General features: G+C 43.6%; 1 protein-coding gene across 6 annotated transcripts in view; it reads left to right on the forward strand.

Moving 5' to 3' along the window:
- IGF1R (insulin like growth factor 1 receptor) overlaps positions 1 to 26,294 on the forward strand; it is a 174,677-nt gene that overhangs the window by 113,564 nt on the left and 34,819 nt on the right. For 3 of the 6 annotated variants that reach the window (XM_027644377.1, XM_027644378.1, XM_027644380.1), the window contains exons 3-6: positions 15,818 to 16,130; positions 18,509 to 18,657; positions 20,236 to 20,380; positions 24,589 to 24,803. In XM_027644377.1, the coding sequence (XP_027500178.1) occupies positions 15,818 to 16,130; positions 18,509 to 18,657; positions 20,236 to 20,380; positions 24,589 to 24,803 (822 nt within the window). Of the gene's footprint in view, positions 1 to 10,249; positions 10,497 to 11,789; positions 11,973 to 15,817; positions 16,131 to 18,508; positions 18,658 to 20,235; positions 20,381 to 24,588; positions 24,804 to 26,294 lie in introns of those variants that run through there. The other 3 variants (XM_027644381.1, XM_027644382.1, XM_027644379.1) reach the window with 3 other exon arrangements.

Here is a 26,294-nt window from a genome sequence, read left to right on the forward strand (position 1 = left end):
GTTGAACCTGTGCGAAGCCTCTTTAAATGCAGGTGTTTGCAAGGCAACCTGATCTTTCTTGGCAAAAATACATAAGCGTGAGCAAGCACCGCGCATTTACTGTCATGTGAGAGGCTGCAGAGGTGCAGATAAAACAATGATTATATTTTGAGGATTTAATGAGTTTTCTCCTAGGCATCTTTTTCCCCCCATTTAACCAATAGAGGTTTTATTAGAAATGGGTTTCACTGGCGTGTAGTTCCCCACACCCAGCAAAGCCACAGCGCTCTGGATGCGAAGTGATTCTTTGGACTGGTCTGCTGAGCCTTGGTTGGGAATGATTAGACTTTAAAAGCATTTAGCTCCAAGTGTAATTATAGCTCTTTTTCTCTGTGTTGAGTCTTTTGATTTACAGTGTGCACGTTGTGAGTGAGCAGGGTACTGTCCATACGCTGCAGGACCTCGCTAAGGAAATAACTTGGATCATGGGATTAGACTTACAGCTGCTGAATACTTCTTAGTTGTAATCTTCATCCTCGGATATGGGGGCTCAGGGATCCTTTCGTTTGTTGGATGTGTATCAACATTGTTGTTGTATCAAGGTACCACTGACCTAAATCAACAAAAACTGGATTCACACAGGCATTAACTTTGTAACCTCTTTGGTTATTGATAGGGTTGCCAGTGGGCTGTGTGGACATTTGGGAAGGACCAAACTCGTGATGATACTTTATTGATTTGTAGGGAATAGCTCATGAAGTTGCATTATCAGGAGTCTGAGATAGGAAGGAGGTTTGATGAGTGGTTTAAGAGCTCAAGGAAGAGCCTGCAGAGTGTGCAAGTTCCTGAAGGATAATTTAGGCCAACGGGGGAAGAGCTGACGTAGAGCAGGAGATGGCAGAGGGAGCAGGATGCTGGTTTCATCCACCCAGAGATGAGACAGACATGGGCAGAGCTGTGCACTGCCATGCAGGTGAGCTCAAATCTGAGGAATGAGAAGCTGGCCAAGGGGCTTGTGGACTTGTAGAGTTCCTTTTAAATGTAGCTTGGCAGGTTTCAAACTGCATTTAAAAGGATTTTGGTTTCCAGAGACATTGCTGTTGTTATTTGTTCTGAGCCCGTTCGTTTTTTGTTATCCGTTGCACTGAAAGCCACAAAATGCCTTTAAAATTGTCTTTTCTCAGAGGTACTTGGTGCTCAGGAACACATTGACCTGGTAATGTCATTCTCCAAATGATAATTTTTAAGCCAGACACATTTGTTAATCTTAAAAAAGGCAGCCTGGAGCAATCTCCCAGGTTCAGATGCAGATGGTTTGGCCTGTGTCCCAAGCTGTGCAGCTGTGGGCAGCTCACACAGACTCCAGGTTCCATGTTTGTGCCGTGGGTGAAATCCTGTCACATCCCCACTGGTGTGTTGATAAATCCAGCAGTGGCTGCAGGGCAGTGGGGCTGTTGGTGGCTGAGAGGATCCAGTTGTGATTGACACTGGGTGTGTAGCAGAGGTTCCATCAGACATTGAACAGTCAAGTGGGGACCAGAGGGAAAAAGATGGGAGTCTTGTGTGGCTGGAAGTGGCTGAACTAACTCTGTGCATGTGTGTCCATCCCATGGTGGAAGAAGCCACCATCTCTCTCCAGTGAGACAGAAAAGCAGAATTAGATGAACTTTTCTCAAGTGACAAATTTGGCAGTGTTATCTCTTAAAAACAATTGTTGGCATGAAGTTAATTCAAAGACACTTAATGATGTAAGCTTGTAAACTTTCCCAGGTGGCACCATCTGCATATGTGATTAAAAACCACCAGAATGACAAAACAAAGAAAACAATGTAATTTGAAAAGTGAAATTAATTTGTGAAGAAGTTTGGCTTATTACTTAAAAAAACCTTCAAAACCAAAAAAGTCATTGAGTCAAAATATCAAACATTGAATGTTTTTGGAGAAGATAACTTGTGTAAAGTTTTTTACAAGGATCCCAAGATTCTACTTTACATTCTTTTACCTAATGCAGTTTATTGTGCCCTGGTCTAGTTGACATGGTGGTGTTTGGTCAAAGTTGGACTCAATCTTCGAGGTCTTTTCCAACCTTTATTGTTCCACGATTCTGTGATCTGTCCTATATCCCTGTGATGCTCTTGGCTCACTGCTCTTTGATCAGACAAACCTCACTTCTTTCCATGCTGAATGAAGATGGTGATATTTTTTTGTCATCCTTTCAAGACTGTAGAATCTTCACCAGAGGATCTTTGTGTTTGTCCAGAAGGACCCAAGTCCGATATTACAACAGTATTTTACATTTCAGACAAGGCTGGGGGCCACTGTTAGACTTGAAATACCTGTTTCTCTGTGGTTACTGACATATTCACTGGTAGAAATTTTTGCAAATATTCCCAAAACAAGCTGATTTCTAAAATAATTTTAAAAAGATCATCTGGCTTCTTCTTGGTCTTTTCTCTCTTATGTGCTAACAGCCTGATAAGAAAATACTTGAACCCCAGCTCCTCTGAGTAGTGTTCTGTAGTCGTGTGCTGAAGTCAGGACTTGTTGCTTTTTAAAAGAAAATTATTATGATCATGTAATGTCAGGGACTTTTGCATATCAAGGCAGACAGCTTCTTCTGTTCCTAAATCTTCTCCTTTTGCCCTAACATTGAGTAATTAGTAATTTTTTACTGCATCTGTGTGTGTCTTCCCCCCCCCACTTTAAAATGGGCATTAAAAAGAGCCACTTGCTTAGATTTCATACTTTGTAAAGCATTTGGAGAACTGCTGATTAAAAAGCACTGTATAAATGTGAAGTATATATTTTTCTGTTCCTAAGCATTCATCAAATTTAATTTGTGGGAACCAAGGCCGAGGAGCTGCTGTTGGGAGGAACAAGCCCTTTAAAACCCGGGAAGGGGAAGCGGAAGGTTTGTCCAAATGAACTGTTGCTTGAAAAGCACTTCCCAAGGAAAGGTATAACTGGATTAAAAGTTTCCCATGTGGGGAGGGACATGATGTGGGGAGGAGGGAGTAATTAGTCAGTTTGGAGATCCTGCTGTAGCAGTTAATCCTCCAGCGGCAGCGCGGCCACCAGCGGATGCTGCATCCTTGGGGATGATCCCTGGGAAGCTGCTTTACTTTCTGTCATCACTTTAACGAGCCCCTGTGCCTGGATAAAGTGCATCAAACGAGCCTGAGGAATATTTAAGCTGAAATACGTATTAAGGGGAGTAGCTGGCCCAACCCCTCACTTTTCCCCCACGTCATTCCTAATTCATAAAAACAAACCATGGAACAGCCTTGAACTTTGTGCAAAAATCTCTTGCTCTGTAATTTGCAATTTAAATGATACTTCTCTGTGTTTGACTGCAGGCAAGATCAGCTATTCTATTCCCATCCAATTTAATGCTTTTAGTCTTGGGTGTGTGCGTGGGACATCCTGGAATACTAATTATTTTTTCCCCTCCCTGTTTCGTGTTTCAGAGCCATCAAGAAGCAGGTTCTGCTGTTATTTGGTAGTTCCTTTTTTATTGTTTTTCAGCGAAGGTTGTGTCTGCAAATTTGGGGTTGTCTGGGGTTTTGTTTGATTTTTAATCAGTGTGATTTTTAAACAATGTGTTCAGGCTGGTGTTTGCATAATTACAGAAAACTTCATTTAATGGGTATGGAAGTTGAGGTTCCTAGAACTTCAGAGAAGGCTGGGCCTGCCCTGCTTGAAATAGAGACAGATCCATTGTTGTTTCATTTTGCAGTAAACATGGGAAGAGAAATATCATTTCTAATGATAGAATAGGCAAGTGTTTCTCAAATTGAGTGTGGTTTGATGACAATACAGCCCTGTCCCCCTCCAGCTGCCAAAAACCAGCCATTGGTCCCCTGTTATAGTCAGGGCTGGCTGGGCCAGAGGTGACAGATGACTTTGTCACAACATTTCTCAGCATCAGCATTACATGTTTGGGGGGGTGATATGATATTGATAACTGGAGCATGGCCAGAAATACTTTGTTCTTGCTCTGCTTGGTGTACTGTAAATATACACCTGGAGAACTTAGGGAATGGGGTGGCTGAGGTGTTCAGAACAGATCAGTAAAAGGGGGAGGTTGTACTTCTGAATAGTAAAACTACAGTGTAGCATCATGAGGAGGTGCAAAATGGGAAGTGTGGGGATGTTTTCGCCCCTTTGACCTCTGTAACCAAAGATATTGGCAGTTATTGGCTCAGGGAGACCCATAACTGGAAGAAAAGGTAATTGCAGTCTTGTTACTACAGTATTATTGAGAAATAAAACTTAGAATTCAATAAATTTTCCATTTGTAGGTGTTTATAGGTGTCCTATAAATCTAATAATTTGTAGGGTAAACGAGGCTGTAGCAGGTTTCATGGTCTGTCTGAAGTCTGCACGTTCTGCATGAAGAAGCTGTAAATACTGATATTACTGAATTGTACAACTTGTTTGGCTTGGAAAGCTGTGTTTTTCTCCTGTGCCTAGTGCTAACCCTCTGCAGAATTAATGAAATGCTTAGTGGAATTTTAACATTAAAAGAGAATTTTTAAAAACTGTAGAAAAGGGTCTGTCAAATTATCACATGATGTGGAAGAACATCATTGATCTGCTGCAGCATAAACATTTTTTTAATGGTGTAAATATGTGAAACTTTTTTTTATATATAATTTCAGAAGATAACACTAAGTTTTACTGTATTTAGTTCTTCAAAGAACCTTTTATAATTTTACTCCCCGATCTTGATGGATGAAAACATAATCCATATTTAAATCCTCTCCTCAAAGTGAAGCGAACTTTCACCTCTTTGATAAATTTAGATCATTTTTCTTCTTGCTGGTTTGGAGGAGTGTTTAATAGCATTTAAAAGTTTGTCCTGTGTAATGGGTGTGCAAAGTGATGGGAAACAGTTCCACTGTTGAGATGGGGAGAGGTACAGATCGTGTTTGCTCCTTGAACATCTGACTCACCAGAGCTGCCTGTTGATCCTCACAGCTTTACTGCAAAGCAAAGAAAGCTGCTGAATAAATTGGGGAAACCTCTCCCTATTTTTCTAGGGAAAAACAGTCTCAGATCAGTTAGACAGAATTGGCCATGTCACCACCTGCTTCCCTGGTTGTGTTTTTTTGGTTGGTAGGTTGGTAGCCCAGACCTTGCCACGCGTTTGCATGTGAAGCATTTAGACCTGCAGAGAAATTCTCCTGAACTTAATATGGGCTGACTCCTCAGCACTTGGGGGATTTGTGGAAATTCCTGGAGTTGTTACGTGGAGGGTAGAGAACAGGGCAGTCACCTGGAAAGAGAACAATGTTTTCCATGCTTCCTTCCCCCTTCAGTGCAGGACAGTTTACTCTTTGCTTTCTCTTGATTCCTGGTGTGACAGCACCATTTGTGCTTTTCTGCAAAACCCCACGGGAAGAGTTGAGGGTTTCTTGGTTTTTTTGGGGGGTTTTATATCTCTAGTACCTTAGTGAATCATAGAATGTTAAAGGTTGGAAGGGACCTTTAGAGATCATCTAGTCCCAAACCCCCCCTGCCATGGGCAGGGACACCTCCCACTAGACCAGGTTGCTCAGGGCCTCATCCAACCTGGCCTTGAAATGAATCCAACTCCATGACAGACCCTAATCCCGGCCACCAACAATGTTCTGAATTTGAAAAATGCCTGTGCCTATTTCTCCCTCTGATTTTTGGATAAATACTTATTTTTATTGAACATACAGAGGAGCTGCAAATTAAGAACAGTTTTGTGGCCTGCAGGTGCCTGGTGTGAGCTAAAAACGCATCGATTCTGAGGCGCCTCTGTCACGACAAAACCTTGTGGTTCTCTCTGGGGTTTATGAACTAGTGAGGTGTTCTTGTTTAAAAGATGGGATGTGATTGTGTGATTCTTGGGCATTCCTATGGATTGGGTGTGTCACCCAGCCCTCATTCATAGGAAAGCCCATATTTTTCCTCATTTTGCTGCATTTAGATACCTGATAGAGTCTCTGCCTCCCACTGGAGGTCTGCGGTGGGGCAGCATCAGTGAATATGTGTGATCTCAGAGGGGGATTTTGGATAAAGTTTGAGGGTTTTGTGTCCTTTAGATTTTGAGAGGCCAAAGTTGGGCTTTTCTGTAGTTGCTTGGATTTGCCTGGAATTCTGGTGTGTCCATAGTGTAGGTGGCTGACGGAGCAGCTCGGTGAAGCATCCGAGTGCTAAAATAACCAGGGAGAGCGAGCAGGAATCCAACAGGGCTTGGGCTGCAGACGAGTAGGAGCAGCATTGATGCACAGCCCGGTGCCAGCTCGGCCTGGAACTGCACAGACATGGCCTCTAATACCAGTTTCAAGGGGAGCTGCCAAAACCACAGCGCTCAAGGCCTCTCCCTCCGAGCTCGGCCAATGCTCGAACGAAACAGCCCCCAGCTTGTTCCTCCGGGACACAGGCCTGCCTTGTTAGGAAATCGGTGAAGTTTGGGAACCCACAATACCTCACATAGCTCTGTGTACAGTAACGGAGGGTGGAAATAGGGCCATAGGCATGAGCAACCAGACGAGCTATAAATATAGAATACTCCCTCAATTCCAGTTTCGTTAGTCATGGGAGGACAGTGAGAGTTTTATAAACTTATAAGGAATATACAAACAGTTCTGAATTTAAAATAACTCTGTATAATTTTTTTAGTGTGTGTGAAAAGAATATTCTTTTTTGAGCCCATCCATGTAAGTATCTGCTATACACAGAGCGTAAGAATCTGCGTATTTATATGTTCATGTGAATGTGACTTGAGATGACAAAAAAAGGTACCAGAGAAGAAAAGCGTAGCTCAAAACGTGCCAAACTCCAACAGAAAAAGAGTGGGAAGCAGCATGCTTCCCACTGTGTGCCAATATCAAACCCATGAATCCCCTCTTTTCCTTTAATAAGTGCTGTCTGGTGCCATCTCCAGCTTCAGAGCAGCCAGGCAGTGTCTCTGAGCTGGCTTTGCTGCAGCCTGGAGCCCCTGTCAGATCCAGGGATACACCTCACCTTGGCTGTCCTTCCTACAAATAAATAAATAAATAAAACTCCGGTGCTCCCTAATCTGATCACAAATCCTGACTACAGGGAAGGATTTAGAAAGCAATGTCATTATTATTTTTCCCCAGTCATACTAACAGGAATTCCTCAAAAGCACGTGCAAGTGTGTAAGCAGAGACAGCTCAAGCATCCAAGTATTAACTGTGTGTGTGACAGGGCTGGCAGTGCTGTTTGTCCTGTCAGTATATTCTGTGTGTTTGCAGATTCTGGGGGCTGACACAGTCAAACAGTTGATTTTATCAAACTATTGGAAGAACTGAAATAGTTCAGTCTCATAAAAGAGAGACAAGGGACTAAGTACAGGGTGGACACTGCTATCCCTCCCTCAGGTTAGAGGAAAACCCTGAGCACACCCACGTGCTGTTCCCATCTGTGCCCCTCACTGACACAAGTCACTTTTTCCCAGTGTTTTCCAACTCAGGTGTTTGAGTCCTTTGCTTGGCTTGAACTATCCAGGGATTCAGAGCTGCTGAACATGCAGTGGTTTGATTGGGGCTTCCTTTGGAGTTGTGGTAATGTCCAGTGCCTCCTTGGATTTGGGAGCATCCTTGCACTTCCCAAAGGAGGCTCTGCAGCCCACTCAGCCTTTTCTATCCACACACAGAGCTGTCCAGCAACCCACAAACAAACAGGCAACTGTTGCAGCAGTTCTGTTCTTTGGAGATCAACCCATGTAGGATGGAGTTAAAAGTTCATGTTCAGATAGTCCAGGATGATTTACAGAGTATGAAAGCAATTTGCATGAAGTCTGAAAAGATAAATCGACATTTTCCCTTTTCCCTGTGAAACACTTCCATCCACAGTTGTGGTGTGTGACAATAATTTTAATGCAGCTTTCAAGTCAATTGTATCCTTCCTGCTGTCCATGTTGCCTGTAAATTTGTTAAAATGCGTTAAGAGATGGATTAATGCACAGTCTTCCTGTCTGCTTTTAGGTCTCACAAACTCTGGCGCCTTCTGCATTCCCTCTGTGTTTAAAATAGAGGAAGATTTAGAATGAAAAAAACTACTCCATAATTACTAAAACCGAGGAAGGAGCTTACTGTGTTTGTTGTGGATCTCAAGAGCACAACCTTCAGTTGCTGTCAGATTTGCTTAAACTCCTGTATTTCTGGAAGTCCTGAAGGAAATACTTTATTTGATCATTTTAGGATAATTGCCTTAATGTTGTTTGGAGCATCTTCGTCGTTAACAGGGTCCCTTCACTTGCAATGTGCAAATATTGTAAGTGATGTACTCCCATATTTGGGAGTTTGTAATTTAAAACAAATGCACCAGGTGTCTCTAACTTTCCAAACCATCCATATTCTTGCAACTTGTTCTGCCCTTCCATTATCATTCCGGTTTGGGGTTTTTTTCGGGTTCTGAAACATCTAGATCTTAATCCTGGCTCTAGTGGCATGTCTCACCAGCAGCTGAACAGCTTGAAGAATCTTGATCTGTAGTGAAACAATTTGAATATTCTTGCTCTTTCGGGCTGTTTCCTTGAATTTTCATCTTTTTGGTTCTTAAAACTCAACGGGCTTTGTTATTTGTCATATCCTAGCTGGAGATGAGCAAAAACCGTCTGGGTTTGCCCTGCTGTGTGTATTGTAAACAGTTTTCCCGAAGCTTTTTCCCCTTCCCTGTTAGTGTAATTAGCCTTTGGCTGGAGCAGTGTTGATTTCTGCCTCCAAGACGAGCTTTGTGTTTGGTGCTAGAATGGTTAAACTGTTGATGGGTGTAAGGCACAAATGCAAAGGGCATTCCTGAAAGAAGCAGGAGCTGAATCCCTCAGAACCAGTGACTCTTGTTTGCCCTGGATTAAACTACCGTGATCCTTCGGCATTAAGAGAACTCCATCATTTAGGCCAGTGTGATAATGTTATCAAACTGTCTTCCTCCTTTGGAATAAATCTGGAATGTGAAGGGTATTCTTCCTCCAGCTGGGGTTTTGCCAGGAGATGGCTGACCAGCACTCCTTGCTTGCAGTGTATTAATTAAATCCTGTAAAGCTTATTGCCTTACACTTGCAGCATTTGGAAGACAGGCAGATTAAATCTAGCTCTGAGCAACAACAAGCAAAACCCCAATATATTGCTCGTAATCTGCAGCAAAAAGAAAAATAATTTGCCTCAGAGCTGTTCTTCAGCAGCTCTTTGCTTTCCTTATCTGTTCTACAGAGTTCAGGAACTCCAGTTGCCCCTTTGGGAATGGGAACAAGTTTGTGGCAGTGAATGGGGAGCAGCTTTCGCCACCACGTGTTCCTGCTCGCAGTCCCCCCTTTTGTTGGTGTTACTGTTCTGATTTGCATCTTCCAGTGGGAAATTTCCCTTTTCATGGAGGAAATGTTTCTGGAACAGAGCGGTACTGATGGTAAAACATTCCTGACCGGTTTGTTTACTTGGTGTTGAAGACAGAGTGAAACCGGCCTGAGCGCCCCAGAGCTGGTTGTGTATCTGCCTCCGTGGGGTTTGTTTATGTACTGAATTCATACTGGCGTGGAAGGGACAAAATGGACTTGTTTTTTTCCTCCCTCTCTCCAGTGCCAGCTGCAATGATGCCAGTCTGGGCTGTACTGGGCAACATCAACTGTTTTGAAAGAGAATGCAGTTCATGCTGCCTGGGTTTGTCAATAACTCGTGTTTATTTGCACCTTCCTGGGCCGTAGTATTACACACTTCCAGCAAATGCTCTACCTGTGCTGGCCATGGGTTCCTGTTCACTGGGGGCTCAGGGGGTTGTTTTCTTCACGCAGGTTTCCATTTGCTCTGATTTCAGTGTGATGGGAGTTGCTGTAACACTGCTGGAGCTTTTAGCAGGGTTGATTGCTTCACTCGCGGAAACCTGAGGGGATGGGAGGTTGTACAGTGCCAGTGTCCCTGAGTCCTCTACTCACTCCAAATAAAATGGACTTAGCACACATGTTGTTGTGTATCACAGCTGGCAAGTCTGGAAGCTGTTTTGGTGCAAATGAGAGGTGGCCAAAAGAGGAGTGTGTGGGGTCATCAAACTCCATTGAATCCAGCTGAAGTACACTCACTGAACGATGAACGTTTCCTCTCTGCTTCATAGACCTTATTGCATCCGGTGGAATCTGGGAGTCTCCAGCTGCTGGGTGATGCTGGGCTTTCCTAACCTGCCTCCTGCTGCTTTTTTCTGCTTCCTTTGCTCTAGAATCATCTACAGGTGTTTTCTCTGAGCAGCTGGCTCCAACTGCTGCTCAACTGGCTGAGCAGGCAGTTAGTGTGCATTGCTTTTCACCCATGAGGAGGGGGATGCAAGAGTTGATTCCTTTATCAGTCTTTCATATGGTTAAAAATTGGGCAGTTAGTGGGCTGATGTCAGGTTGGGCAAATCCTTTGAGGTTGTTTTGAGGCTCTGGATGCTTCATCACACCTACTCCTTTGGCAAACTGAAATGCCAGGAAGCAAGAGAACAAAAAGCTTTGTGTGGAAGTCGACCAGGAGTAGTTGAGCTTCAGTTGGGTCTGTGTAGTAGGAAGAAGATAATTCACAGAACAACTTCAGCAATAATTTCAGGATTCTTGGAAAGATCTCCAAGATCAAAATGAGCTGGTGGTGACTGGGATGTAAACATGGAAACACAGGGCTGGTGAAATGATCTTGAGTGGGGATAGACTTAATGCCCTCTTGGTGTAAGTTTGTACAACTCTACCCAAAGATTTCACTGGTGACCATGACCCTGCACATACTAGAGGTTTAGAGAAGGGGGAGATGATCCCTTTCAGGTCCCTTTATCAGTGCTGGGTTGACCTGAACCTTTGAGATCTGGCAGTTAATGTCAAAAGCTGCCAAACTTTATGCCTTAACCACTAGAAAGCAGTTTGAGATGGCAGCATTTCTCACCTTCAGGATTTTTACTGAATGTGAGATAAATGATTTCAGAGCACTGGGGGGGGGAACAGAAAAAAAAAAAAACAAAAATACACTGTTGTTGATATGATGCTAATACCTATTTCTGTAGTAATATAAAGATTTACACAGCTACTCTGAGTGGCCTCTTCAGTTCCTTGGAGATGACTTTTACCCATATTCCTGTGATCAGAACACGTTACTACTTGTATTTAATATGTGTATTTCCTTATTACAGCCTTTATTCTGTAGTTATTTGATTCCAGCCCTGACCATGAATCACTGGAACTGGATTTTCTGAGTAATGTCTCTCCAGTCTCTCTATTCTCACAATATACTGGGCAAAAGAAATCAGGTCATGTATAGGCTGCTCGAAGTTTTGAAGTCAGCTGTTTGAAAGGCCGTACCAGAGTTTAGCCCATTAAAATGCAGTATTTTAAAAATTCTGTCATGTAGAAGGATTAACATTCCAAAAGTGACCGTATTTTTCTGTCTCTGTGGATAAATTTAGACAGCTAATTTTTTTCAGTAGTTGACCAGGAGAAAACACTCCTTTCTTCCTCTGGTTTCTGTTCAAAACTAGGTGCTTTTTTTTTTCCCCTTTTTTTTTTTTTCTGAGACATTATTTTGTGTGAGGGTTGCTCTAAAAAACCAAACAGTATAAGAAAAAAAAAAAAAAAGAGAAGGATCAAATACACTTTTTACGAAGAGAGAAAGAATCTTTAAAAAATATTTATCCCACACTTGGCAACCTTTTGCTCGCCCGCATGTGACTGGCGCGGTGCCATCCTTGGCCGAGGCCGGCGCCTCCGCTTGCCAGGAGTCTTCCTCTTCTGGCTGCCTTTTCCCTCCCTGTGACTGATTGTTTATTCACCTGATTTTTCTCTTGCAGCCTTGCTGAAGTCATGGCGTCTTGGAGGTGATAAGAACACTTTTGTCTACCCGGACTCTGCCGTAGCCGTGATGTCAACGCGGGGTGTTTGCAGCGAGCGCTGGCTCGGTGCTCGTTTCGCAGAGCAGGGAGGCATTAGATGTCAGACAAACTCACTGCCACCTCCTTAGAGTCAGCCTGTCCAGAAAGCAATTGCTGTAAATACAGATGATTGTTTCTTGCCTTTTTTCTTTTTAGCATCATGGGGGTTTTAATTGAGAATAATGAGTCTCTCTGAGTCAGATTCTCTTGGGGCTCCTCTTCTTTCTAAGATCTTTACATTTAGTTTTAAATTATCTCCTTTCTGGTAAGTCAAGTCTGAATCTGATTTGTTCAGTAAAGGAGCATCTTGGAATGAAATATTTTGCCTTTCTTTTGCGAGTGACCATAGGATCTTAATAGTACAAGGTGGTGTTAGGTCAAAGGTTGGACTTGATGATCTCAGAGGTCTTTTCCAACCTAGTTGATTCTGTGATTTTGTACTCGGAAAAATGTCCTTAATTTTGTTGACAAGGAAAACTGAGTTGAAGAAATCAGAGAGAAGCTGAGGCATGGATGGTCAAAGAAAGTACTGGTGTTGTTTTTGCTCCAGTAAATTTGATTTGTGGGTGCTGGAACTCCAGTACTGTCCTTCTTTGGAGATCTGATGATCTGACAGTACTTTCACTCCCCAGATATAACTGGACACTGGTCTAGTCAAGCCTCATCATCTCTTTTTTAAAGTGCTAAAGGGTCTGCTCTTCTCAAGCTCTTGCTTTGACTTCCCTCTCCCATGGCTGCCCTCCAAGGTCTCTGATATTTTCCATTATTTTGGTATCTCTATGTGATGACAATTAAGTATTTTTTGCCCTTGGGCTTGTCAGCAAGGATTTGTTCAGGGGGTTGTATACAGTCATCAACCTCCATGGTCCCAGGCACTGTTGTACCTGGCTGATAAATTCTGTCCCCAAATGTCAGCACTGTTTGCTTATGTTTGTGTCTCTGATGTTCTTGCGGACTAAAGTCAACAAGTTACCCACTGTATTTCAGGGCGCTTTTTTTGGCCAAAGTATTTTGGAACCTGCATTTTACATGTTTTGCTACAAATCTAGCAACCCAAGTAGCACAGGGAGGGTGAGGGGAGGACAGATGGGGCTGGGCTGTGAGGTCAGCCAGTGTTGTTTGGTAAGGATTTTAGAACAGGGATATCTGAGGGAACTGGCGTGTAAGGCAGATAAGGCTTTTTGTTGTTGATAATGTGTCCTACACACACACACAGAAGTTCTTGTTCTACCTCTTCAAAGAAACAGGATACCCATATTGTCTCCAGGCTGAAAACTCTGCCAACGTTTGAAAGAGCAAGCAGAAAATAGGGCTGAGGGGAAAGCGAGGTTGCTGAGCTTTTACAAAATAATCTTTAAAAAGTTTTCAGGAGTTCACGTTAAAACAGTTGTGATTAAAATATTACTATCATTTTGAAAACCTGTTCCAGTGATTGCCTTTTTCGTGTGAACTTGTGTATCCTTCTGTGCTCCAATTTATATTTCTGTAGACAAGAGTCAGCAGATTTACCAGGAGATATACAGGGAATCCTATTTTTATAGCAGACTGCTCATGAATGGCAGAGGCATTAAGGGAATACAGGAGTCTTTCCCAAGAATGAAATAAACTCCAGCTTTTTGTGCTATGTTTATCTCAGTACTTAATGCTGGGAGTATTTGTTTTTCGGCAGATTGTCGAGATGAAAACAAAAAATCTTGTAGTTGATCAATACGTCAATACTGAACTTTGTGGAGGCACGGGGGGGTGTGCGTGTTATTTTTTTTTAGTAGGGCTTTGAACTGGAAATGCAGCTACCACATGAAATCTGAGTTCTGGCACCCACTCAGCACAGCAGTCCATCTGCTAGCAAGACATACTGATTTTTTGTTGGGTTTTTTTTGTTTTTTTTTTTTTTAATCCCTTAGTAGTGGCAAATGCAAGTCCTGTGTACCTTGGGGTGAGAGGCAATTTGTGATGCCTTACTAAGGTGGCATCTGGGCAGACTTCTTTACTCTGGTGCAGATTACAGTCAAAAAAGGATGCACACCTGCATGTGTGTTTTATTTTGGTGTAAGGGTTTGGGGTATAAGGTTTTTTTTCCCTTTTCAAGCTTAAAAAAAGGCAACAAAAAACCAGCAGCTTTACACGATGCATTATTTAGCAGTGATTGCCTCTGCATTCCTGCTCTCTGCAGTCTTAACAGGCAACTGGCTCTGCAAAAATTTTCTTATTTTGACCTGCATGTGATACTTATGATACTTGTGCTCCCTGGGCAGGCACTGGCTGTCCTCATGCCCCCACCTCCTTGTTCTCATAGTGTCCCCTCTCCATCCATTCAACAACAACAAAAAAAAGATGATTGAAATGAATCAGGGTCGATACAGAATAATTTTGGTAAGAAATGCAAAATTCTCTGGTGGCATTTTGACAAGTCCTTTTCAAGGTGGGCACTACCTTAAAGCTGTCAGAAAACAGCTTCTTGTAATCAGAACTCGATGTAAGATGTCAAGATCCTGGATGCAGTGGGGTTGGAGTTTTTTTGGTTGTTTGTGGGTTTTTTGGTTGGTTTTTTGTTTGTTTGTTTTGGGGTTTTTTTTGTGGGGGTGGAATTATTATTGTTATTGCTATTATTGCTTAATAGCACTCTCATGCATTTTTTTCTTGTGGTGATGATGGTGCTCTGCTCAGTGGCATTGTGAAAACACACTGCAAAGCCTGCTCCTCATTAAGGGAAGAGGGAGGGCATCAAGATTTTAGGGTGTTTAGTCCTGCATTAGAACAACACTGTGGCTGCAAACTGAAAGATAAATCACAGCGCAGAACTTGTGTGGAACTGTTACAGTTTCATCAGCTGCTTCCATGTTCATTCTGGGATATGAACTTCTTTCCTGGTTCTCTGCTTTTTGCTCAGATCATCCCATTTAAATGTCTGTGGTGCTTCCCTTGGATCTCGGTGTAGTGGCACCGCTGTAATTCGCTTTTCTGCTGTTGCTGCTGGGGCAGTGTTTTAGCTAAGTTAGAAAGTGGCAAGCAGCTACTAAATGCAAACCAGATTTCCAGTCTGTGTGTTTCCAGAGCCCCTGGCACATGGCTCGTGTGGCTAAAAGGCCATACAGTGCTGTAATCAGAACGCTGTTGTTACATAAATACAATGCTGCCGCTTCTTTTGATCTGACAGTGGTGAGCTCGGCTGCTGAGGGTTCTGCTCTTTGGTCGTGCCTTCCAAGCTGGAAACACTTTCACATAAAACGAAATGTCTCCATAAATTTGCACCCCGTTTTGTTTTTGGTTTTTTTTTTCTCCCTTTCATATTTTGTTCTCTGAACCCAGAATTTGAGGATAAGGCAGAATTCTCTTACGCTCTTCAGGGGGAAAATAGTAGCTCCATAATTCCTGGGTATTTGATGTGGATGATGATTTGATACTTTATTAAACCGCATTTTGCACACATAAGCAACATTGGGATGCTACTCTGGGGTCAGCCTAACCATGTGTGCTGCAGTGGAGCAGTGCTTCCTTCTACAAGTGTAATTAAGTTGTTTGAAGGAAGCTTGTTTTCTTGCCAGCGAAAGACCAATTTGAAGCACAAATAGGAAAGACAAGAAATGCTTAGAAAGACAATAAGCCAACATGCCAAAAAAAAAAAAATATCCATAATACGAGGGCTGTGGAAAGGGTTCCTGCTTGTTTCCATTATCCTTATGTTGATCTTGCTTTCAGCAGTTTTCTTTATTACTTATTTCCTCCATGTCATAAATTCGATCCGAGGAAAAAAAACTTTCAGGCAACTAAAGCTGAGAAAAGTAGAATTTTTTACAAGAGCGGTTTTTATGTTGGTGGGTTGTTTGTTTGTTTGTTTGTTTGTTTTCAGAGATACTCCAGCGCCCAGGGAATCAAATTGTTGTAGAGCTGTACAGGGATTTTGCTTTAGTGCCAGTCTGCAGCAGCTGGTGTTGATGCCCCCTTGTTTTCTGCCCTGCAGTGTGCCCCAGCTCATGTGGGAAGCGAGCCTGCACAGACCAGAACGAGTGTTGCCACCCCGAGTGCCTGGGGAGCTGCACGGCCCCGGACAACAACACGGCGTGCGTGGCCTGCCGCAACTACTACTACGAGGGGGTCTGCATGCCCACCTGCCCCCCCAACACCTACAAGTTCGAGGGCTGGCGCTGCGTCACCAGGGAGTTCTGCTCCAAAGTCCCCGCCACGGATGCCAGTGAGTACGAGAAGTTCGTGATCCACAACGACGAGTGCATGGCCGAGTGTCCCTCCGGGTTCATCCGCAACGGCAGCCAGAGGTAACACAGCTGGGGGAGAGGCCGGGTTTGGGTTTCCCCAACTCCGTGGCAGCAAAAGGCTTGAGGGAGAAGTGAGGACACCCATGGAGATGGTGTTGGCTCCCTGGTGGAGCCTGGCGTGGGTGGATTCGCCCCTGAAAGGTCTGGTGGTGTGTGGTGCTGTGCACTGCCAGCGCAGCGCAGAACCAGGGCTTGGCTTTCATTTTGGTGTTCTCTACTTGAAGCCCAGGAACACGAGGTTGGAGTTGGCTGATGACCATTATCACACACAGCAAACCACAGGAGTCACCCTGTCTTGCCTGTTACTCGCTTTATGTGTGCCTGCATTTTAGGCACACGTATTCTTCGATGTATTTAATTTTATTTCCCTTTATTTCCTCTATTGCCAGAAGATAACCGTGGTGTTTTAGAAGACAGTGATTGTGTAGATTGTGACAAAAATAATGCAGCTGCTGGCAATAGTACACAGAATAATTTCTTACAAGAGTGTCACTCACCTGCTGTTATTTAATTGTAACAGTAGAAATGATGTGTGCTTATGAGTTTGGTGATTTGCTGGTGGTTTAAGCAAGCAGCCTTCATTGCCTACTGACCCTTGGAAGTTGTGGACTTGGAGTGAAGTGCAGTCAGCGTGCTAAAATTCCTAGTGCCTCAGTACTGTGCTAAAAAGATGTCTTTGTAGGCTGCTGGTTTTTTTGGGAAGATGATGCCTGCACCAGTTGTGTGTCTGTGCATCCATGTCACCCATGTCTTCAAGGCAGGCTCCAGCTGACATTTGGATACAAGCACCTTAACACTGCCCAAATGCAGCTACTCACCTGAGAAATGCTGCTGTTGTTATCTGGGTGTTGTGCTCTCCTGCAGAGGTTGAGAGCAGCTGTAACTCGAGGCTGGTCAATGTTCTCTTTCCCAGAGGTGCTGTTTTGCAAATGGAAAACATTTCCAGTGTCCTTTGTACATTTAGTTGAAGCCTCTTTCTTGTGTCTGCAGCTTTTAGTGGTTTGTGGCATGTTACAGTGCAGGATTTTGAAATAGGAGCTTACTACTAAGAAAAGGAGCTTTTTTTTCTGTTATGGTTTATGCATGGGAAACTGTTATCAATTTGCATGTTTCCTTAAGCCTCAGAAAAAAAGTAGGTTCAGTTTCTTTTAAAAAGAATAAACAGTAAATCCGCGTCCATCAGTGTTGTCAGCAGAAACCTTTGTCTTTGAAGCTGGATTTGGTTTTTTCATTCTTATTTTTCCTCTCTAAAGTGATAAGGTGGCATAAGTAATCATGAAATACCAAGGAAAGTGCTAGAATAAATTGAAAAATAAAAATTACCTTAAATCAGAAAAGACCTTTACCAGGAGTGGTCAGAGGGCCCGTTTTGTGCACACATGAAATGTCCAATTTTGAGATTAATATACAGGCACTATAACGTGGAGCCTTTAAAAAGCTGCTGTAGCCAAAAGCTTGGGCTGACCTGAGTTCTTGTTACTTGAGTTTGGCTACTAAAAATGCTTCTGAGTGCCTGTGAGTGTAAGAAACAGAAGTGAGCCTGTGCTTCAGTGTCTCCTCCCAGCTTCTGGCAATCTGGTTTCTCTGAGGTTGGGACTGTGTCTGTCTCAATGTTTTATAGCCAGTGGTGACCTGTTCTCTTTCCATCTGTATCACCCATTTTGAACCTGCTTAGACTTCTGGTCTGCCTCTCCTAATTCCTCTTGTCAATTAGTTTTCCTTGCATCAAGACACGACCTCCTGTTTGCTTAACTTGCTCCTTTAATGCCTCTCAAGTTGTAAGAAGTAGTGACTAATGGACTGCTCACTTTCTCCACATCCCTCCTGACTTTATGCCCCCACAGTTGTCTTTCTGAGTTAAAATGTCCAGGAGCACAGAATTCCCTAGTGCTGAGCTTTAAACACTGGTTTAAGGCCATGGAGACAGACAGCTTTAAAAGAACGTGAACAGTATTTTCCCATCTCTAGTTCTTGGCCTGGCCTATTTTGAGAAATTGGGCCTGGATTAGCACAAAACCTCACTGTCCTCTGAGGTAAATGAGAAGGGAGGGGTTTCTGGGGATACTTAATCAGAGTAAATGCACAAATGCGAGGGCACTGGGTTGTACCTGGAGCTCCTTTGACTTTGGAAGGACCCCAGAACCTTCCAGAAGCTTCCAGAAGCTGACAACCCGTGGATGTGGGTCCGTTCAGTCACTGTAAGCCAGAGATGCTTCAGCCTCTTGGAGTCAAGTGTGTCCTCTGAACAAGGTTTCATTCGAGCCTGGAGTGTTTGTCCAAGCTTTAGAGGGAAATGTCTTCCAAAACTCAACCCAGAGCAGTCTGTGGACTCAGAGTTGTGTATCGGTGCTTATTTTGAATCTCTCTTTCTTTCCCAGCAGCATGTTCTGCAGCCCTTGTGAGGGGCCCTGCCCCAAAATCTGTGAGGACGGGAAGACGAAGACCATTGACTCTGTCACATCAGCACAGATGTTGCAGGGCTGCACAATCCTCAAGGGGAACCTGCTGATCAACATCCGCCGTGGCAGTAAGTGATGGCCTCTCTTTCTGAACCTCTGATAAGGCTACTGTCCACGTTTTTCCTTTTGTCCTCAGCATAGTGATAAGAACATTAAAAACTCAGCAGGCTGTTTGCTCTCCAGCCCCAGAGCTCAGCTCCTGTTTGATTTGGCCCACGCTGGCACAGGTATTCAGTCCCAGGGAAAACTGGTATTTTTGTTAGTTTTTTTGGCAGAACAAGGAACAGGATTAGGCAGTTAGATGAGCAGTAGTCCAAAAAGAATAATAAAGGTGGAAAAGTTGAAAATCCTTGCATCTGGGTAGGTAAATAACTTGTTGCATGGTACTGTAAGGCTGCATATCCCCACTTCTTAAGGCAACATGTGGTGTTTTGCTAAAACATGAAATCCAAAGTGCTGGGAGCTCATATAAAGCCCAACACTGTGCTGCTGGATGGTCAGCATTAGTGAGCTGGCCACCCTTGTCACATGTCTTGAACAAGCTCTGGATTAAATTTGTCAGAGCAGTGATTCATCAGCCAGGGAGGTGTTGACAGCTGATGAGCTCTTAAAAGCAGAGTAAAAATCACTGTTAGTTTTTATTGGATGTGTATCTCCCTATGGAAGGTCCCTTTCGGTTTCATGAATAAGGTTTAAAGATTGAGATCTGTTTGATTCCCTGCCTCCTGCTGAATGAAAGCTTCAGGGTTTAGTAACAGCAGCATGTGGATTATTTTACTCAAGGTCCCACTTCCAAAGGTACAGTCTTCCCCTGTGGAAGATGTTCCAGTTACCTGTGGCAAGTATGGGGGTTTTTATTTTATTTAAGGGTTTTTATTTTAATTATCTTAGAGGGCTGAAGAGCATCTGCTTATTTGGTATGGAAACCAACCATTGCTGAGGTAAGAACAGCAAAGGTTGAGTTTGTGAAGGATGGGGGATTGCAGACCTGGGCAGGGACAGTTTGTAGGGTACTGAAGGACTGAGGAGTGGAGCTTTCTCTGCAGTCATTTTAATAATTTGTAATAGAAAATCACCTTCAGTGAGTTGTACAGAACATGCTCCATGGCATGAGCACATCCTTATGGGTTTTATCTTCACTGTTTCATCCAGAGTTCTCAGTGTTGTAGCCAGAGCTTCTCAAGTCATGGAAATCAGTGCCCTGTGCTCCCAAGCACACCAGTAACATACCCCACCTCTTCATCTCCAGTCTCATTCTCTGTTTTCCAGTGGAGCTTTCTGCCTGAGCTTTGCTCCATATCCAAAAGCAGTTCCAGTCTCATGTATGTGTACGTTTAACAAGGGTCTTTTCATCCCTGCCAGCATGCTGGCTCACCATTTGGTGCTGGCTTCAGAGTGCAATGCCCATGGAAAAAGCAGGTATTCCAGGATGGAAAAGCAAGACTGTTCTCCCAGTGTTACTTTTTGGCTTTATTTTGCCCTTCAACCATCAGGCTGCACAGGCAGCTGTTCCTGGGAGAGGAAAACCAGCGTGTCTCATTTTCAAAAGCAGCAAATACAAACATTCTCTTCTACTGAGCATTAAGGAGAATATCAGTCAAAGCTGTGAATCCTGTAATAACAGAATTACCTTTTTCTTCCTGTAGATAACATCGCCTCAGAACTGGAGAATTTTATGGGGCTGATTGAGACAGTAACGGGGTATGTGAAGATCCGTCATTCCCATGCTTTGGTCTCCCTGTCTTTCCTGAAGAACCTGCGGTATATTCTGGGAGAGGAACAGGTGGATGGGTAAGTGCTCAGATATTTGTACATGCAATTTCACTTTAATAGAAAGCTACTCCTAAAAAACATTCATGTGTCATTTATAGTCTTCTTTTCCTCTCATATGCAGCGTTTTCTCCTAATGAACACCTCTGCACAGCATCATTTGCATTACTGTCCAAATCAGCATATTAAATTGAGTATATTCCAGGTATTTTATGGTAACTTTGCTGTTACTTTTCACTTTAGGTTTTTCTGGGGTGATTCTTTACATGGATAAAGTGCTTTTGTTTTTCTCTTTGCTCTATTTGAGAAAAGAGCATCTTCAGAAACAATCAGATTTCCTTGCAGTTCTTTGACTTCTAGCAGAGTTTTTTGGAGAGTGTCAGCTGAAAGGAAACCTGAGCTTTGCTAAGCAGGGACTGAAACTCAGAGTGACCCGACAAGTGTGAAACAGATTGCAAGTTGCAATTGTTTGCAGCTCCTTGAAGAGTTAACCTTTAAATGAATAAAGACTGGTCAGGAAAAGTAAAGTTGATCCCTTGAAATGTATGCTCAGGATTATATTGCTTCTGTAATTGCTCAACATGTGATACTTTTTACTGTACATAACTCCTGCTTTCCTGTGATGGTAAAAGATTGTCAAGGTAAAAGGTTTTAGCCCCCCAGCATGTGTGATGCTGACGTGTGATGATGGTCCTTTATCAAACTGCCTTGCTCGCTCTTTTCCTGAATCAAGCAGCCATCCCAAGTTTAAACCAGTGTTCTCTGAGAGAAATCAGTCCCCTTCCATAATGACAGAGCTATTATATGAAGAATTTGGGGAAATCATGGAAGAAAAGGTGGTGGGAAGGTCATGAGAAAGGTTGCTTGTGTCTGATTTGTCTGCCCTGACTGGGTGAAGTTAAAACATGAGGGACTCTTCACAACCTCCCTTTTTTCTCTCAGACTGTCTTTGGTCGGCCTTAAATTCTTAAAATTCCACCATCTGACTGAGTGAAGAGGCAGCTCTTCCTCCTGCCCTGTCTGTCTCAGGAAGAGCACTGGCTCCACGGAGACGTTTTTTTCCAACTGCAAATCCCAGAGGCTTGGCAGTGCCGAGCACGTGGCTCATTCAGCCTCTCACGGCCTGGTGTGCCCTCACAGATACTCCAGTCCTTGATTTGTCTTTTCTTCTCTTCCCCTCCCTCTCTTGATCTCTCTAAATCTGAGTTTAGCTTTGTGTCTCAAGTAGTAATTATGCTTATGGCACCTTGTCTGTCAGCAAGCAGAGCCCATATGAAGGGAAATGGCAGGTTTTTCCAAACAGAGAAGTAAATGAGATTCCCAAATAGAAGTAGTAAATAAATGCAGCTTTGAAGAAGAAAATGAGGATGAGTGTGGAGGCAAAATAGATCTATAGTAAAGAGCTACTTGTGCTAAAATTCCCCTATGTTAGGAAATGACTGCAGTTACATACTTGGGGTCAGGGGCAGTCTCTTCGCTCGGAAAATGCCTGGCATAATTTAGGCATTACCACAGTCTAAAATGACATTTCCAAAAATACTTCAGTGGAAGTAGGCACCTGGCAGGGAATAACTGAGCCTAAACAATTACTTGGGCAGAGTTATGAACATCAGGGAGTGGGATCTTAGCCTGGGAAGCAGTGGCTGCTAGAAGAAGAGCTGTTTGTGGCAGCACTGCCTTGGGGGGGTGAGAAGGAGGTAACTTGAGGTCCATTATGATTGTTGTTCATTGAACAACTGACCCCACTGTCCCTGTCCCTTTATTTATTGAACTGGACTAAGAAAACAGCACTTCAGAATTTCTCTGTTCCTTATCCAGTTGCTGGTGCCTGCCTTGGTTGTCACAGAAAGTGGAAAGTTTAGGGTGAATCTACTTTGTTTGTTTTCAGAGTTCTCACTGCCCCTTTTGAACACTCTGTGAAGGTGCTCCCAGGGCAAGAACATAAATTTCTCTTTGCAAACAAGGGAAGTGAACTGGAGATGTGCTGGAGGGGTCTCAGGGTCTGTTGCAGGATTTTGGTCCCTCCTCTGGCACTGCCTCTGCCTGGTCCCTCCACCCTCTGCTGGGGTCAGTGTGTTCACAGCTCTCATGAGCTGCAGATGCCTTGTTGGTGGATGGTGTGTAGGCAGCACTTCCCAAAGCATCCCAGGTCGGGTGCCTGGAAAATGAGCAACTTGTGACCTTCAGGAGCAAGCGAGGAGATGGTGACTGAGGAGGAGTTCCAGTTGTGACACTGACCCGCTGCTGCAAATTGGGGGAAGTCTCTGTAAAAACAACCTCCCCCCTGTTTTCTACACCCTTTTGAAGCAGAGGCATCAGTAACTGTCAGGCCTGTTGGAAGGTGTGAACAGGATCTCTAGTGCTGTATGGCTCCTCACTGAAGATGTTACAGTTTATTTTCCTGGGATCATCATTGTCAGGGGATGGTGAATTCGGCACGAGAGCAACAAGACTTGATCCAACCACAGCATTTCAGCAGAGCAGAGTGGTGTGTGAGGGTGTGTGGGGATGAATAACACCCCCCAGACTGGTGGTAACATGGTGCTGAGCACGTCTGCAGTGCAGGCTCCCGTGGGGGATGCTCCTCAGCTTGGTTTTTGTTTAAGGGGGGGTCTCTAAAGAGACTGTTCCTCAGCTGTCCATGTGTCAGTGGAGTTTCAAAACTGACTTGTGGAGTTTGTACACTGAGGTGTGAGGGTGAGTTTGGAGGGGTTTAAGAAGTGCATCAGTTTACCTTTTCAAACAAGACAAGGGAACACTGAACTTTAGTGTCAGTGAGGTGCATTACTTCCAAATCCACACAGGGTTTGGTGATGTCTGTCAAGTCCCACATGCAGTTCAGCATCCTTGTTCTCTCCTGGCAAGATACATTTAAAGCACAAACATGTCTCTGCTCCCTTGTCAGACGAGCACATTCCTCTCTGCATCTGTGTGAAGTGGTACCAGGTATATCAACTTCATTAGAAATCAAGTCCTGAATAATTAGGGGACAGATGGAAATAGAGGAAACAACTTGTCTTTCACATTGCCCTGAAAACACGCTCTGCATTGCAAGAAATGGCTAATCTGGTCTGTGCAGTTTGGAGCCAGAATGCACAGCTTTTGTTTCGGGTTGGATGAGGGAGGAATTAATCCTGAATTTTAAATGAAATAATTGAAGGAAAACCATAAATGACTAGTATGACAGCTTCTTATGAACCCTGTGGTTTGTCTGCCATGTTATCCTGCAGAAACTCTGTAGTTAAAAGGTTTTGTAGAAAGCCCAGTGTGACTCCACTGATGTGGGGTTACCAAAGCAAGGTGGGCTTCCTTGTGTTAATAATGGATTTTGTGTTGCTGTGGTTCATGCTGGGGGGACTTCCCACAGAAGTGTAATAAATGCTGCCATGGTGGGTTGGTTTGATTGTGGTTCATCAGCTGCATTCCTGTCCCTAGTGTCCCAAAGTGTCAGTGTCCTTGCAGGTGTTGTCTTGCTGCTGATGTAGAGCTATAATCCTGCTTCTGCTGCACCTGTGGGTTTTTTCCAATTCAGCACAATTGAATAGTACCAGGAATTTCTTCATAATATATAATAGGATTAATAGGATTTACACACCCGACTTTGTGTTAGCATCTGTGGAAATAAAGGATGTACATGTTATTCCATGGTTGTGTTTAGGGAGTGGGCTCAGCACAGCTGCCTGTGTTTAGCTGTGCATTTTGAAATGTGGGTCCCGTTTGCTGTCAGGTTTTGATGTACAGGTGCAACTGTACTTGGCACAATGTGGGAAATCTTTATTGGGCCAAGAGGTAAACTAAGATAGATAGGCAAGGAAATCTCCCTGTGCAAACTCTTGGAGTTGCTTTTGTAAACACAAGCAAGACAGCTGCGTTAATGATTGCTTTATTGTCAGAACTGCAGCAGGCTTTTCCTTCCATAGGGTATCTAAGGTTACTGCTTCCAGTATAGAGACCTGCTGTTCAGAGAACATGAATTTATATTCCTTGTAGCAGCTCCTATACAATTTTTACAACACATGTTGGAGTGGCTTTAGATGTTGGGGTGTCCTGTGTTACAGTCATTTCCTGCCCCTGAGCATTCAGGGAAAACTTGCTCCATTGGAGAGAAGAAAACCCTTTGCTGACCAGCACTTTAAAGTAAGAGGGAACAAAGTGTTTAAAGTTTTCTTATATTAAGAGATTCTTCAATGGAATTGGCTGTGAATTAAAACTAATATTTTTTCTTCCAGGAATTATTCCTTCTACGTGCTTGACAACCACAATCTTCAGCAGCTCTGGGACTGGAACCATCATAACCTGACGATCAGTGAGGGGAAAATGTACTTTGCATTTAATCCTAAACTGTGTGTTTCTGAGATTTACCGCATGGAAGAGGTTTCAGGAACCAAGGGACGGCAGAGCAAAGGAGATATAAATCCAAGGAACAATGGGGAGAGAGCCTCTTGTAAGTAAACAGACAAAAGAATCTCAAGGCAGACTGCCCAGGAGGGTGTGACAAGAGAAACCCCAACACACCACTGCAATATTTAGATTTAGACCCTGGAGGAGCCTTTCAGCCGTTCTGCTTGTTCAGGTTTTACACTGTAGCTGTGAGGGGGCATTTGCACACATGGAAAACAATGTGGTTACGTAGTCCCTATCTCATCTGGAAAACCCATCTCTAGAAGATGATTGCTTCCCAAATTTGGTGACAGCAGCAGCATATAACAATAGGAACACACCTGGAAACGAGAAGTGAAATCCAGCAGTTTGGTGTGTCCAATGAGGAGCAATTTCTCAGCCTCCTTTGTAATTGTGCATCATTACAGGGATTTTCCTCCCTCAGATATCTACTCTTTTTTGATGCTAAGGATGCTGCTGACTAACAATTCCAGAGACACCAAAACAAAATCTTTCTGTTACATTCAGCTTCTGCCAAATATTGTACCTTGTTGCTGGGAATGCTTGTTGTAAACTTGGCTTTCTGTGTTTTATGTTCAAATTACTTGCTTTTGAATTGAGAACGCTTCTTGATGTTCTGCAGTATTCCTAAACCTGAGTGCCTCTGCATTTAGTTTTGGATTCTGCCACGGTCAGTTATTGGGAAATCCTCTTCTGGCTCCAGTGGGCTGCACATCAGCTCTCCAGTTGTAACCAGTGTGTTTAAAAGCAGCGTGTCACCTAGGAATTAAGGCAACAGAATGCTTACGCATTTCACCTCTAACTCCTAAAACTTGACAGTGTGTTTTTCCTTTGGCCAGTTTGGGGTGCTTTTTGGGGCTGAGTGAATTGAAATGAATCTTGTGTCTGAGTCAAACCCCCTTGTTGTGGATGGTGCTTACAGAAGTAGGACACGTATTCTGCTGGATGTCTCTTTAGGCGGGATGGGTGCGCGCAGATGGCCCAGATCCTTGTTGTGAGCACCCTCCATTCTTTGCACATTCAATGGAGCAAAGCCCTGCAGTCCTGGAAGAGTTACAGACACACAGCCAGGCCTTACTACCACTGAGGCCAGTGCCAGCCACTGCTTGCTTTTTTAAGAAACCAGTACAGAAAGCTTTCTGACTCTTGGAAGGGGAAAAGAATCAACAAAAGCCAAACTGCCTTTGCAAAGATAGCACCAACAGTGCCAGTGTACACGAGGGTGAAAACCCCTTTATTTTCAGAGCCTTCTATGGAACATTAGAAACTAACAGTTGACAGAACACGATTTCTTCATCCAAGAATTAAGTTTTTAAAATGCTATTTTGTTTTGCATTGGAAAGCTCAGTGAGTTGGTAGTGGGAAGCCATTCATCTCAAAACTGTGGGCTTCCATCCAGGCCTGTTCACAAGAGGAGCTGGAAGCTGCTGCCATCAAATGGTTGTGCCGTATATGAACTGAGTTTCAGAGTTCTTGGTCCAGCCTCTCATGAATAGCAATGTAAACTTCTTTGTCCTTTCCATGTTGTTCACTC

The sequence above is a fragment of the Corapipo altera genome, unplaced genomic scaffold (genome assembly GCF_003945725.1).
Source record: "Corapipo altera isolate COAL_440 unplaced genomic scaffold, ASM394572v1 50, whole genome shotgun sequence".
Lineage (NCBI taxonomy): Eukaryota > Metazoa > Chordata > Aves > Passeriformes > Pipridae > Corapipo > Corapipo altera.